The 15,585-nt window shown below is 36.8% G+C and overlaps 1 protein-coding gene across 3 annotated transcripts; it reads right to left on the reverse strand.

The window, feature by feature from the left end:
- Positions 1-1,193: 1,193 nt before the first annotated feature.
- Positions 1,194-15,585, reverse strand: LOC102701809 (actin-related protein 9). 3 transcript variants are annotated; one of them, XM_006652054.3, is made up of 21 exons: positions 15,464-15,585; positions 15,263-15,338; positions 14,828-14,949; positions 14,686-14,745; positions 14,542-14,613; positions 13,127-13,229; positions 11,978-12,183; positions 10,904-11,024; positions 9,178-9,242; positions 8,116-8,205; positions 7,922-7,972; positions 6,681-6,812; positions 5,738-5,827; positions 5,461-5,531; positions 5,206-5,381; positions 5,102-5,145; positions 4,963-5,012; positions 4,842-4,887; positions 4,475-4,525; positions 3,418-3,564; positions 1,194-1,700 (listed from the first exon to the last, which is right to left on the reverse strand). In XM_006652054.3, exons 1-20 carry the CDS (start codon positions 15,464-15,466, stop codon positions 3,421-3,423), a joined length of 1,773 nt encoding a protein of 590 aa, XP_006652117.2. In that variant the 5' UTR covers positions 15,467-15,585; the 3' UTR covers positions 1,194-1,700; positions 3,418-3,420. The 3 variants fall into 3 exon arrangements, with proteins under 3 accessions (XP_006652117.2, XP_015692069.1, XP_015692068.1); XM_015836583.2 differs by having other exon boundaries at positions 1,201-1,732; positions 15,263-15,335; XM_015836582.2 differs by having other exon boundaries at positions 1,201-1,732.

A 15,585-nucleotide genomic window follows, 5' to 3' on the forward strand; every position in this document is an offset into this window, starting at 1 on the left:
TCTGTTAGCATCATTAGCTAGTAGACCCTGGTGATCATTTATCCTGGCTTCACCCCTACCTATCGGTGGCTCGGGGGAAGCAGGGAGGGGAGGCGGACTTGGCAGAGGGTGTTGGGCCTTGGCCTTCGGCCGATCGAACACGGAGGGGCGCGGAGGAAAAAGTGACCAGCTAGGTCGTGGTTGGGCCAGCCCAATGGAGAAGAGAGGAGGGATTAAGGGGGAGAGGAGGAGGCGGGCCGACGGTAAGAGAGGGAGGAGACAGACCAAAAATGACACACCGGCCGAAGGGACAAAAGAGAAGAAAAAACAAGGAAAGGAGTTCCCTAATTTCCTCCCTGTGTGGCAAGTGCAACCTTAACATGGTGTGATTGGTTTTGTCACAACCTCGTATCAAGGTTTCGTGGTGGCACACCAACATATGAAAACGAGCGTTGGAGCTATGTCTTGTGGTCAAACCATCGGGTTTTGTCATAATTCAATAAGGCGTAATAATGTGCAGTGCAGTATTAGTGGATGGTTGAGACTAGTGCAGCGTGTTGTAATGCTAGTTGGTGGATGATTTAATATTGAGTAATAATTACTTAACAGTTTGCTTTTGCTGAATATATGTTTCGTAAATGTAATTTCGTGCAAAATAACATGTGTGACCCCTTCCTTGCAATTATTGTATTCGTTAGTTTAATTTGTTGAGTACGGGGATCGCTCAATCTTACAAATCCTTAATTTCCTTAAGAGGAAGATTTTGTGTCAGATGGTGCAGCCTTCAAAGACTAGTTTCCTTACAAACTCAAAGATGCCTGTTAGACCGCTTCACACACGGTTTAGTTTCCACTTTTTTCGTTTTCCATGCATCTCCGATGTATATTTGTAAAACTATTTGATGTTATCTGCTTATGTAAAAACGCTGATTTATTATTTAATTTGTCAACTACGCACCCGAACTGATCCTAAACCAGGGTTTAACATACTATAGTCTAGCAATTGATCAAATTTCTCAGCGTGACATTACAGCACCAACTTCTGGCGAGACGCGGGAGGTGGAGATCGAGCTTGAAGTGATCTGGGCTTTAGGAGAATTAAGTTACGAGAGATGGTTCTTACGGGGAACCTGGATCACCTGGTCAGACTGGCTCTCGCCGTACGTCCCGCCGCAACAAGTACAACATGAAAAAAAAAATTGTATCAGAAACAGCTTCCTAATACAGGCAGCAAAATTGGTTTCTAAAGAGCAGCAGAACACCAAAGATTTCATTGTTGGACCTCTTTTCTGTTGATGTTCTTCTGTTGGTGACCTCAAGATTGTCTTTTGTGTTAGGATTTATGCTACGAAGACCTAGACCATCCACATAAAATTGTTGTTTGAATGGGGGTAATTCATTTCAACTGTTGGATTGGTGGACAATTTATGGTTTTAAAAAATCATTCAAATTACATGACAGACAATCACGTCTGCACTAACAGATGCAACTTATGCAAGGCATAAAACTCCATACCGCGCAGAGCATGCCTACACGCTCTCATTCAGGTGCACCCTCATGTGGCTATACAAGCTAATGGTTAGGGAATTACTGTGAAAAAGATGTCCACCATGCAACGCTACTTCTAACTTATGGGACAAACAATATGTGAGCCTGTTCTTGATGAATCTTCTGGTATATCCAAGGTTTGCAGTTTCCACCACAATGCGCAGCCAATTCAACCTACGTCCAAATAGTGTCTTCAGAAAACTTGCCTGTATAGAAAAACTAAATTATGTTATTGCTTAAGAATTAGGTCGTAATAATATAGAACTAATTTCCAAACAAAAAACTAACTACTACCCGATTTTTCAGACTGGTAATTATATCCACCTTATCATATACAAAATGGATTATTTTATCCACCCAAATTCAAACTTTTGCAAATCTTAACCAACTTTATAAAAAGTGTAGCAAAATTTCCAACACAACAAATATACAATAAAATATGTTCGACGGTGGATTTAATGAAACTAATCGGGTGTTGTAGATATTGCTACCTTTTTTCAATAAACTTAGTCAAACTTCTTTAAGTTTATTTGTCAAAATATTTAATTTACCCTACAATTAAGTAGATAATATGCAGTAATAATCCACTCAATAATCCAGACCAAATGGGATATAGTTGCAATTTTGTGAAATTTACTGCCAGAAATTTATCTAGTATAAGATTGTCAAAAATATTTCCACCAGCATTGCGGGAAAATTACTGTATATTTATAAAGCCAAATACTGCTTCTGAACAAATACAGTGTGAACAAGAGAACTTCAGGGGAAAAATCAAAACAGCTCAATGCACAAACATGTTCCCTGTCAAGAGCTTAAAAAATTATAATTTTGGGATGTAACTATGCCTGAAAATTTACAGCAACTGTCAGCTCATTTCCACCATATATTTGCACCTCAAATGGAAGGTTATATATTTAAAAATAGTTAAAAGGCCTCAAAATAAGCCCTCAAGGAGTCAGATTGGTTTGTAAATTTTAATCAGCAAAGGCAAATCTATTCAAACTCAAACTACAGCTAATGCCATGGCCAGAGGACCCACCTCAGCAGTTAGGAGAAGGCGCATTGGTGCACAGTGGGACACAGCCTAGCTATTTATACGAGTGATCTAGTCTGTTAGCCATTAGCCAAAAGTATATCATATGAGATTTCATTGCAGGTCGCAAGTGCAACAATATGGAATCAACCCAATGGTCAACCATTTTTAGAAAATGAATTATATACCTACTAGTCTTGAACCCATGCATAGCAGAGGCTATATAGTTTTGAATAGGGTCTTTTATATACAAGAAAGTGGACTCAACAACTTAGAGCATCCCCAATAGCTCATCTATCTCATCCTTTATTCTGAAAATAGAGGAAGACTACAAATTGAGATCCAACAGAACGGCTATTCTATTATCTATTTTTAGATGTTATCCATATAAGGAGAGAGAACCTTCATATTTAGATGATATCTCTCCATCCTCTAAAGAGATATAGAGAATGTCATATATCCATGATCATCCAAATAAAGATATGGATGACCAAATTTAGATGAACTGTTAGGGATGCTCTTAGTGCTTCCAACAATCAAAACTAACCACAAATCCATGATAAGTCCTAGATGTGTCAGGGAAGACTTAATCATCATCCACGTGTATCCTACAAGATCTGATCTCAGCAGTAGATGTCATAGCTGGACACTTAAGATTTTTATGGTTTTTTAATTGATTTGCAAATGAATGTGTGAACTTATAGCTTTTAACACCGAGAATTTATGTGGGGGCATCTAGCTAGGAGACCATCCAATTAGTAGAAAGAAATGATGTAACTGCAAAACAAAACCGTACTATCCCTTCAGGAAAAAAAAAACCATAGAGCATGCAGGCGCTCGCTATGGTGGAGAGAGTACCCGTTATGTATTGTAGTAGCACATTGCCTGGGCCTGAAGAAAATAGGAATCCTTATATTTTCTCCCACTCCCTATGTGGACACCATTTTTTGCCCAATCTTCTCTATGTATCCAAGCATCACGACCAATATCAAGGACACCCAATATCTGCACAAGTTAGGTCTTAGAAAATTTCATATAGGAGTGCCAAAAGTGGTAAAGAGAAAAAAAACACACTACATTTGTTTGCATGCTGTGGCTAGTAAAACATTTAAAGAATTTAAAGACATAATGTCCTATATAGTGAGCCGTCTTTAAAATCCATTATTATGAAAGGTCCAACTAGATGACCTTATTTTATATTGAATTTATTGTTCTCCTGCTTTGGATCTTTCAATCAAATACCATCTGTCAAACTTCACCAATTATTTCATCATTATGCTTCTAAGCAGAAAAAATATGTGTACATGACATAAAAACAAGGGGTATGTCACCTTAACACCTTAAATACACTGGTGAAGGATTGTAACAGCTTATCAACTGAACATTCATTTAAGTGGATCTCTTCTTTGGCTCATGATGCACAGAACAGTAGTTAGAGATTCGACTATATCTTTGTGTATTCCCTGCCTAAGGCAATATTGGCACTCCACTTATGTTTGCCAAGGATAACATCCTTCGAAATTTAGTTATAGATATACTTATAATTCTCCTAGATACTACATTACCAGTTGCTACCTTTGGGAATAAATAAATAAATAACACCAAAAGACTGTCGGAAAGGCAAACAAAGCACATTATCGGATGGTGAGATTAAAATACAATGATCATGTTCATTTCAAAAAGGAAGTTTTAACTTAAATGAAATGCATTTGAAAATTAAGGACAATGTACTAAATATTAGTTATCATGCAAGTAATAACATATAAAGCTTTCATCAGCTTATCTTGTAAAAGGAATAGCATACTCTAAAGGAAGAGTTCCAGAAACTGACTTTATTATCAAAAGAAATAAATCTGAGGGACATCTACATGATGATATAAAACATAACACTAGACTGAAAAGACATGCAACTTACCACACCACCTTTCCATGGGACAAATAATGGATAACTCCTCGACTGTAATACCTACCAATATTAGATAAGATTAACAACAAAGAAACAATAGAACATGGCTGTCACAGTGCTTTTGGTCATTTGGTGACCATGGTTCTAGTGGGGAACCCTCACTAGACCACCTGGACACGAAGGTGGCAGCAAGACACTGTGACAACCATTTGCGATACGCGATAGACTAAAAGTTAAGGTTACAAACCGGCTACTGCATTGAATGCAGAAGTCAGAAATGAACCCATCCCTGAACTTGCAAATTGTTTGCAAGAAATGACAGTGTGCATTTCTACTTATAAAAAATAATGCACATTCTTAGCTTGAAAGGACATACCTCTGCCTTTTCTATCGGTTGATTTGATGGGATAGTATTGAGAACCCTGAAAAAAAACATATGAATTGTTACATATAACAGCACATTTATGGTCTTCTGAAAATTTATTCCAGTGGTGAACCTTTGTTCTAGAACTGGTGCAAGGCCTGGTGTTGAAGCTGTGCCACCAACCTGAACAGGCATATGAGCACTCCTCTCAAATTAGTTTGAATTATAGAACAGTGTTGAAATGTTGACTAAAAAGACCAGTGGCACTTTACCAGTTGAATACTGCAGAACAGCTTCCTTTGAAGCTCAATACGTCCTGTGTCAGCAGGTGTTAGAAAAGATTCATGATAAGGGAAACAAAATAATAAGACGATACCTGTTGAAAGGATACTACTAACAATGGCTTCTACAAGCCCGATGTTTTCAAACTTTTTTAATCGGGTGGGAAACATTGGATAACTGTCCCACATGCTGAACCCACCATTCCCACTTGAATAAAGACTATCATTTGTTTGCCATGTCTCTTCTAGCATGTCATCATAATCTTGGAACCTGCAGGCAGACACAATACTAGTTTAAAGTAATCATACAAAACACAATGCTCAAACTAGTGAGATGAAACAAATATTACCATGATCGAGGAGGTGGAGGGTATTCTTCTGGGACAAGAACCCTTGGATAAAGTAGGCCCATAGGAGGTACCTATGTAACCACAGAAAAACATACATAGATAACTAAGAGGAAATAATGAAATGAAGACTAGAATTGTTCCTTTTTTTTTTTGCATGGACACAGAATTATTATTGGACTACAAGGCTAAACCTGTGCTAGTATTTCAAGACAAACCAATAAAACAACGAATCTAATATAAGATAGAAAGAGAGAGGAGCAAGTACTAATGGATTTACATTCAGAGCTGATAGGTTTGTCTTCTGATGTCCAACAGATTTTTCATGCTCATATGAATGAACAAGCGTAACAGCATCAATACTCCCGCTCTATGAAAAAGGAAAATATAAGTTGAGATCATGGTTCAGGCACTCATTGTCCTTTAAAATGCATTTTTGATTCCTCGTATATGATCTCTTTTGTTAAGATAACGAAAGCTCTGTCCATTTTATTCTACTCTTTTCACACGTGTGGTAGTACATGATATATATAATATAAACAAGCATTCAGTTACATTGAATGTCTTTTTGTGCTGTTGGTTACTTGGTAAATAAAATAAACTACATAGATGAGTTTCTGTTCATGTTGCTCATGAAGAGATGAGCCAAACAAAAGAAGAGAAGACTAGTACAAACTCATACAAGCAGTATCTAGTATTTACACATATATAACTCAAGCCAGATCACTGATGCAATGTTATTCTAGAGATTTGCAACTAAAGCAAATAACAGGAGTTATGTATAAGAAAAACATTATCCCATGCTACTGGAGATATATATGTGTTTTGGTTGTTCTATATCACTACGCATTATGCCTTAAAATAACAGCAAGCCATCCCAGTTTAGAGAAAGACAAATATTTAACCTAAAAGAAAAGGAAGTAGGTTTGTACTGTTCTGAAGATGTTGAATTTGAAATCAAACATTTATATACAAGACATGGAGAATGCAAAAATTATTCGTGCAAAAGCAGATTGATGTACTATTGTAACAATTCTAATTTGGTTTCAGGTAAAATAAACAACCCAGTACTATCATAGTGAACCACATATATATGATGCAAATCAGCAAATCTTTCTTTCCACATGGAAATGTTAAAACTGAAGCACACACTGCCCAAACTCAGAAATTCTGTTATCTACTGCCCTTATAAGAATTAATGCAAATAGGTATAATCCACTTACTCTTATCTGGCTGTATGACTCTTTTATTTTGTTGAGCATTAGCATATCTATAGGTTTGTTCACTGGATCAGTTTCGAAGTTCGGCCATGTGCGGTGACGATGTTGAACCCAAAGAAGGCATCTAGATATGTCCTACAAAAGAAAATAGATTGGCAAAGCTTGCAGCTGATGTGTTTACCCAAAACATGTACTCCCTCCATATGCAAACGTATGACGTTGGTTAGTTCAAAATTGAACTAACCAACGTCAAACAAATAAAATGGGAGGGAGTACTACACAATGGGGAATGGTAAGTAATCAACAACTCATCATTCAACGGTCATAAATGCAATGTGGTCATACAGTGTATAAGACCAAAAAAAAAACTCAAGGACGAACTTTCCCCAAGGGAGAGGCTCTGCAAATACTGATTTGACCGATAACAATGCTATTCATTTATTCAATAACTATGTTATAATTTTATAACTAATTAAAAATACCATCTCAAATTAATGCCAAACCACTTAAAAGCAGGGCAGAAGACCAGAGGTAATCACAATCTGCAACAGAATTTCCTATATTACTCAACCAAGGAAGCAAAATTCTCAAATGTTAATAAAAAAAACTACTCTAGATGGTTTCTAGTCATATTTCAAATTCCAATTCAAAATTCTAATTCATATTTTAGGGCAGATTTAGAGTTGTTATTGGCAGTACCGAAAGACTCCCTGAGAAGTTTTAGTACACAATTTCAATTTCAAACGCTTCTTAACTATGAAACAAACATATTAATAAACTAGAGCACATTAAATAATCATAATAAAACACTACACAGAAACTGTACAAATGCATATTTTTCGAAACAAAGAATAACAATTAGTAGATCAATTTAAGAATCATACTCAATTGGCTTAACAAAGCACAGGCAATATCAAATTGGAAAAAATAGACACCAAATAAAGCAAATATAAATGGAAAACTGGTTAACCAACATTAAAAAAACAATATAAACCAAAGGCAACCATTCAGCTGCAAATGTAGAAATGCTTTAATATAAATATTGATCAATTTAACCTAATTCTACACAGATTGAATGACTAGCAACATATTCCCTGTACAAATGATATAATGTGGAAACAATGAACATGAAGAACGAATTTCCATGGTAATGAAAAATGTATATAGAACGAACATAAAAAGGGAGATTATCCAAAAATACTAAGATAGACTGTGCAGGTCAAACAGTGTAACTTGGGACATACAGCTCCACCGTATGGAAGTGCCAAAGCTGTGTGGGGTAAAGCAACACCATCCTGCGTAATCAAGGAGGGCAATATATTGGTACCTAAGCATTATCTACAGAGGTAAAGAAAAGCAATTTGCAAAATAACTTAAGAATAGGGCCCGCATTTCTCAGTGGCTAGTCAATGAAGTAAGAAGATAACAGGATTATTACCTCAACACAAACTACTTGTGTAACTTGAGCACCAATGTTGACCACACAAGCTGTTGACAAACCATTTCCAAATGCTGCAGCTAGAGCTTCCTATCATAGCACATAGAGGAAAAACAAGGATGTCAATGTTTCAACCTGTGGATCCTCAAATGTAGGCTAAATGACTATGCCTCTACAAGCCTATCACCATACTACAAATTCTTGCAAGTAGAAACTTTCTTAACCCAAATTCAAATTAGAATCATTACATTTTCACCTCTTGCCAGACAAATACTGAAACAACACAGAAGGTGGAACCAACCAACCCTGGGCTGGGCCAATGTCAACTACTTTCAAAGCAAAAAAGTTTAAGTTAAAGCCTAGCTTTGGGGTGTGAATTGCTGCAGTTAGTATGGCCCAAGAGCATGAAAGGTTCATGGGGACCTTATTTTATGCACTGATAAAGTATGGACTGGTTTTGATCCAGGTAGTAGCACCTATAATCAGTGTCAATCTGGCTACCAGCAGTACTTTTGGCAGTAGCTTATGTATGGCTTAGTTCCACTCTGGGATTCGGCCAAACATTGCAAATGTTACAATAAGTTATCTAATGAAGGTATAAACAATCCGTTCAGCAACAATATCTGGTGCTAAGAAAATACATGCCCTGGCAAAAATCTGAACTCTGAAGAGTATACATCGCAAACCAAATTATCTCAACTGTTTTAACAAGTTGGCTACTCTCTCGGTGGTACATTTAGTTATTTACAAAAATATGAATATCAAAGCATACACGCAGGAGGACAATCCATTTAGCTAAATAGTGGAACTACCCTGGTGCTATTGAAGTACAAAAAGCTACATTTGTAAAGGATACCCTTTTCAGATAATGGTTTTCCATATATGTCCGAGTACTGCATATCTTCCTTAAGGATGACGCAAACATTCAAAATGATAAAATTCTAACATCCTATCTTGTAAGAATTTGTTTTTTCACAATTCTTGGGGCACATTGGATGGATAGCATAGTACATGGAAATCCACTTCATGAAAAATGTCCAGAGATTTGATGCAAACACAAACCTGATGAACCACTGCAGTGCTAAATCCCAAATCACAGAGCACAATTGACAACAATTCTTTGATTTCTGAAATGAATGAGATATGTCAACTTCCTTTGACCAGAAAAATCGTCAAATTTATGCTTTTGCTAATGCAACAGAATATGAACTCTGCAGTAAAATCTATTGTAAAAGGGTAAAACAAACAGAAGATATGATACATTGGCTGCTTGTATAACCTATATTTTTCCTCATCTGTCAATTCAACGCTATTTCCTGAATAGATTTGGATTATGGAATATTAATGCACAACAGTACTATGAGGGATCATTCCAGTTACTCAGCCAGCATCCAGCAGGGTTGCGGACTATGGGCAAGTTCTTTTAGGCCGAAACAGCCCGAACAAATTTTCTCACACAAAACAAAGTTAGTCATTAGCACATGATTAGTTACCTAATTTGCAAAAAAAAAAAAGAAATTCTATAGAAAAGTTGCTTTAAAACCACAAACAAACTCATTTTTCAAGTTTGAAGTAATTAATACAAAAATCATGCGCTAATGACTTACCTTGTTTTGTATGAGCAAATTGGTTCAGCCTGTTTCGACCCAAAAGAACTCACTCTTAATCACATACATGCATAGCACAAGATGTACCATCAAAACATGAATACATTGAGTACCATTAGACAAGTGCAAAACCACCATCCAAAACCACTTCAGGGGGGCAATCACTCGTCTTTGGAAGTCCAACAAAAAATAGAAAAAATGTACTCCGTCCATCCCAAAATAACTTTATTTTCCATCCATCCTACAAATCCAATACAGAAATAAAATGACTAGTATGCCAATACTATGATCCCTACCTTATCTAGTCCCAATATGCAATGATTGTTTGAAAGCTGAAGTTATTTGGAACGGAGGGAGTAGTTCATGGTGTAGAGCAGTGTAGAAAAATCAGTTGATTCAGCTGTCTATGCATGAGCAGACAGGAAAACGACACTTATGAGTGAGTCGGTACAGAATTTCATTCGCCAAAGCTAAGGTGACTAATTGACTGGATTAAGCGGCCAAATAGAATTTTAATCATCCAATTAAAGAGTTCAATTTCCTTATTTGGGCCAGAAACCTATTATTTCTACCAGACCACAAATACTGGTACGACAAAAATTGCATACATATTTAGTTAGCACTTAACTTACTGTTTTATTATAAGCATAACAGAGAGAGTGCTGCAAAAATATTTTATAACATTGACATAATGCACTTATTTTATCTCTAAAATTGAACAACTGATCAAATACATAAGGTTATACATTTATTTTTGTGAGCATTTAATTCTCCGTATAATTCCAAATAATCATCCATATCCCGATTAATAGCTTGATGGTAGGTTATCCAAGTGACATCCTTCTTCCATCTTTTACAACAGTGGTGTAGAGCAAATGCACCATGGTAGTTGAAGCTTAAATATTTTTTTTCCTTCTATTTTAATTTTGTTTTGCTTAACTAGAAAATAACGTCAAGCATGTATTGGAGAGCACGTTAATATCAAAGTAGATTCCCCGTAATAGTTTCAGACCAAATATATTTTTTCCTTATATTTTTAAATATTGCTGCCAACATTTAACTAGAATATAAAGGCCACAAGTATGTAACGGAGGCAGTATTAATATCCAAGACAACCTCAACCTCAGAAAAAAAAACAAGTCCAAGAAAACAGATGTTGTATTACATGAAAGAAGAAATACCTCGGTTATCAAATGTCTCCCCGAGAACAAGAATTGCAGAATATATATGCCTATCTCTTGGATTAATATGCAATTTTTCTGTCAGTATCCAGTTCCAAATAGTGCGTAAATCTTCTAAAACCTGCATTTTAAAAAAATTGGTCTAGCATCGTGATGTTATTCATTAAAAAAAGTAGGCACACACAGGTTTTATGGCAAATTCTTAGTTGTCTCTTTCAATCTTTTTCAGCCCATTTCAGGAACAAAATACCATCAATTTCAACCAGCATAAAACCATACAATCTAGATTTTATGTTTTTTTCTAAAGTTTGATAGCTATATTTCATTTCTACACTTTATATATGGTCTACCGTTCCTAAATAAATACAGATGGTTGACAAATAAACACAGACCATTGACAAATAAATAATAACAGATAATTTGGAGTTATTAAGTTTTGAACATAATACTCAGCAGCTTAAAAAATACAAAATGGCACTACAAGGTTGTACAAATGCTGCCTCATAAGCTGCATAAACTGCTTAATTAATAGTCTTACATTCTTTCATCATAATTGCATTTCACACATGATACTTCCTCAAAAGATGAGTAACTTCATCTGTTTTGGGTTGTTCTGGGAAATTGGGTTTATGCTAAAATGCCAAATAATCTTTGGATTTTGATTGTGGAAGTGATGAAGGAGCATGGAGATCAAAGAAAATTCTAGCACTTTGTTCAACATTCCAGACTTGTATTACAGATGGAGAATACTGCTGAAGCTGTGTTCACTACATTTGAGCACCTCTCCCTACTTTCTCCATGAAACAAAGTTTTGCAACCAAGGTCCTTTCTACCGAAGTCCAAAGTTGTAGTGCAAACCCATTACACATATTTGTTCTTAAGAAATGATATCATGTTTCTTACAGATTATTTTCATCCAAAATAAAAATACAACTGTACCTAAAAAATATAACTTAATGACTTGAAATGGCTTTGCTGTCAATTAAATCCAGAAGGAGCATTACTATTAAGTGTATAATGGCATGAGCATCTAAGCAGAGTGGCACATAATAATCTAAAGCCACATAATCATACCTGATGTAATGAATAATCCTGGGAGATGTTGAAATGTCCTCTCCTGATTGGGTGACTCAGGCAGTATGACTCAGAAGGAGGGATTTTCAAAGCATCCTCTCCAAATATCATTTCTTTATACATGATTTCTTCAGAATCATGGTCACTACCATCAGGAGATGATCTTTGCAGGGGATCCACATCAGCATCCTTGTCAACTGGCATTTCTGACCAATTTGAGTAGTTCAGCAAAATATCAATATCATAAAATGGTATCGATAAAATATAAGCACTAGTACTTAACAATTGGTGCAAAGCTAATCTTATAATCTACCAGAGTATCTGCCACTGCAACAAGCAGCTAGAAAATTCTCACTGGAATTACAGAAGTTCTTCATTAATATGCTATGCCCAGTCCAACAATCTAAAGCGCTAAACGATACAGCCATACAGGATCATAAATTATTCTGCACAATGAGTACATGCTATATAAAAAAGATGTGCTGCAAATTTGGACTGAGTTTCCACCTTTCAGGATAACAGTTACAATAGTTTCTATATTACAACGTCCACAACAGTATAGCTACTGCAAAGTGCCAAGCCAAATAGATTCTATATGAAGAAATGCCCAAACAAAAAAAAAAGAGTTAAAATCGAATGCCATACAAGAGTTAGCTCGTTTAACAAAAAAAATCATAATGTAACGGCCCTAGGGAATAAAAAGATCACTACAGCCCTAAGCAGCTAAGCCTGGGGACAGGCCACAGACATTGACACGAGCACGGCAATTTGCTTGGGACTCTTCCTTTTTCACTCCCTCCAACATAAATGCACACAAAATCACAAACAGTTTGACCCCATGTTTCTATATTTGTTTGCACACATGTAAACACTGCCCAAATGTAAGTACACTTCCAATCTGCAGATTACCACCAATTTGGCTGGGGGTGTTACAAATAAGTCATAACAAATAAATTGTAATGTTATATAAAATAAGTCAAATCAAACAGTATTGTTGTACAGCTTTGAATAAGGTCAAGCATATCTACAAAAGCAGTGCCCAGATATGAAAGTAATAATTCATATTTCAGCTTCTGCTAACAGAAAATTCTTAATTAAAGACAATGAATGAAGTTTCCCCATAAAACAAGCAAAATGATCAGATAGTACCAACTGATGTGGATGATTTAATACTTCTGTCCATTACATCTGTCCATGTGAATTTACTATCATCTTTGCTTTGCTGTGAAGAAAGGGCATCAACACGTCCCATCTGAAGATGTCAATACAATGGTATCAGCATATAAAAATAATGCTAGGATCTTTCTTAAACAAAGGATCGGCCATTTGGCCTCAACATTGATATCAAACCATCTAATAGAGCTATATATTGCAAAATGAACAGTTTTAGTCATGTGTAGTTACACCCAATGAATTAAAAGATAATAGTACCTTTCATATTTAGGCAAAAAATAATTAAAAATAATTCTATAAATCCAGAAGTGTTGGAAAAAGTTAACTAGAATATTTTCGAAGATACGCTGTGCAATGTAAATGCATTTCATCACCCAATTCTCTGCTCAACATTCCTTATGAGCATTTTATATATTTTGATTAGCTCCTTATGGATATTATATCAAGGATCTATTTCGTTTTGAACTTATATTGATAAGCACAATACAATGGCTTATTGTGTCAACCCTGAAATTATCTAGGTGACTCGAACTTACAAGAATAAACTTCCTGCTTTCCTATAGTTTCTGGCTTCAACTGAGCGATAGGAGATGTGTAATTGCTGACAGATAAAGAAGGATAATAAACAATATCCTCTCTATCTCCACATTCTGTCCTCTATCCATGCTATCTTTCTCTGTTTACTGAAAAGTGCATACTAGCCCAATCAAGGCACTGATGCGTAAACAGCAGGAATTCGTTGGCCCACTTCTATGCATCAAGACCAAAGTGCTCGAACATGTCATTACTCATATGAAAAGGATTTGGTCGTTGCGATTTCTAAAACATTTGATCTCTTGTGGATGCATCTACAGAAATGTTCATGTTATTTGTTGGGTCATTTTTAAAGTATAGCATAGTTCACTTAATGGTACATGAATTTGGCAGGTAAGAACAAAACATAAGCACCAGAGACATAACGAGCCCATGATAAGCCTTTTTATTATATACAAGAGTAATCGACATATGGATCTTGCAATAGCATGGGACTCAAATTTCCAAATCAAATAGTAGTGTAGTTGATAGTGGGGTAAAGCATATGTTTTACGATATCCTCAGCAGATTGATCTAGTTCTGTAGTTCACTTTCACCGCCTATGCATAACCTTACAACCAGATCAGATGGACCAAGCAAATTATTGAGAAGCATAACAACCATTTTTCAATGTATTCCAACTGTAATGGACAGGGAAAATGAATTCCTAAACTTTAGAGTAGCTGGCCACCTCAAGGATGTGAACTGTACCTTTGGGTGCTACATACTCCCTAGTGATATAAATATCTTAAGTTGATGTAACATGAAAGAAGGTTAACAGTTTGCAAAATAGGCAATGCTTAAAGATAACATAGTACCTTAGGAGGTAATGCTTGGCTCGCTGAAGGCATATCTTCATCCAAAAAGGGTATTTTGAGCAATGATGCAATCTGCAAGAGTATCAACTCATGAGATCCTGTATATAATACAAAAGGAAATAGAGACCAGTGTGTATTTTTTACAATATCATATGCCCTCTCCCGCTCAGCATTCAGCGATGGAGTTGCACGACAGTTGAGCGTCTGCAAACAAACACAAATACCGTTCACTAAGCATAAATATAAAGCGCATTGCATGGGAGAACATTAGGAGTATTCGCATCACCTTGTCTCGCACAGAAAGCCTTGGTCTATCATCATTCCGCTGAGTGATATGCCGCGCAATGCAGTGTGGTATGTTGAATGGGACATCCTGACTCGCAAACCCCATGCGCACATTTGCAGATCCTAGAAAATATGGATACCTGGTGAGCTGAAAGCAACTATGAACTGACTTTCAAAATTACCATCTAGACACGAGAGGCACATTATTGCTACAGAACCACAAAAGCATCACAATTTTTTTACTTGTGATTCCAACTATTTCATCCGGAAAAGCACTTCAGCCATTCAAATCGCCCAAATTTAAATCGAAGTGCACAATTTTTCCCACAATTGGAGAGCGGAAGGCGTGAATCTCAAAAAATAAATTGGCCGAACAATAGACCCAAAACAGGGACGACCGATTAACATCAGGGCTAGGGTTTTCCGGGGGGCGCACCAGGGTTGATGACGACGAGGTTGGCGCCGAGCTCGGCCATCAGCTGCGACGGAACCAACGTCTTGAGGTAATCCTGCTGGGACGCCGCAGAAGCAAACCACACCGGTCAGTTAGGGTTTCTCGGGGGTTTATGGCTCGAGCCGCGGGGACCAGTGGAATTTGGCCGCGACTGGGAAGGGAGACAAGCCGTGGGGAGCTCACCATTTCTCCCGGCGACGTCGGGCCGAGCCCGGGGCGGGGCGCGCGGCGGCAGTCAGCGCCGGAGTCGGAGGCGATGACCTCTTCGTACCACTTGCCACTGGTACTAGTCGAGGCCTCGAGAA

This window comes from Oryza brachyantha, chromosome 4, assembly GCF_000231095.2.
Source record: "Oryza brachyantha chromosome 4, ObraRS2, whole genome shotgun sequence".
Taxonomy (NCBI): domain Eukaryota; kingdom Viridiplantae; phylum Streptophyta; class Magnoliopsida; order Poales; family Poaceae; genus Oryza; species Oryza brachyantha.

Coding starts and splice junctions, on each gene's coding strand:
- LOC102701809 (XM_006652054.3), bottom strand. Junction 6,813..7,921: donor CACTTCCATACGGTGGAGCT/GTATGTCCCAAG, acceptor TTTCTTTTGTAG/GACATATCTAGATGCCTTCT. Junction 4,526..4,841: donor AACCGATAGAAAAGGCAGAG/GTATGTCCTTTC, acceptor TAATATTGGTAG/GTATTACAGTCGAGGAGTTA.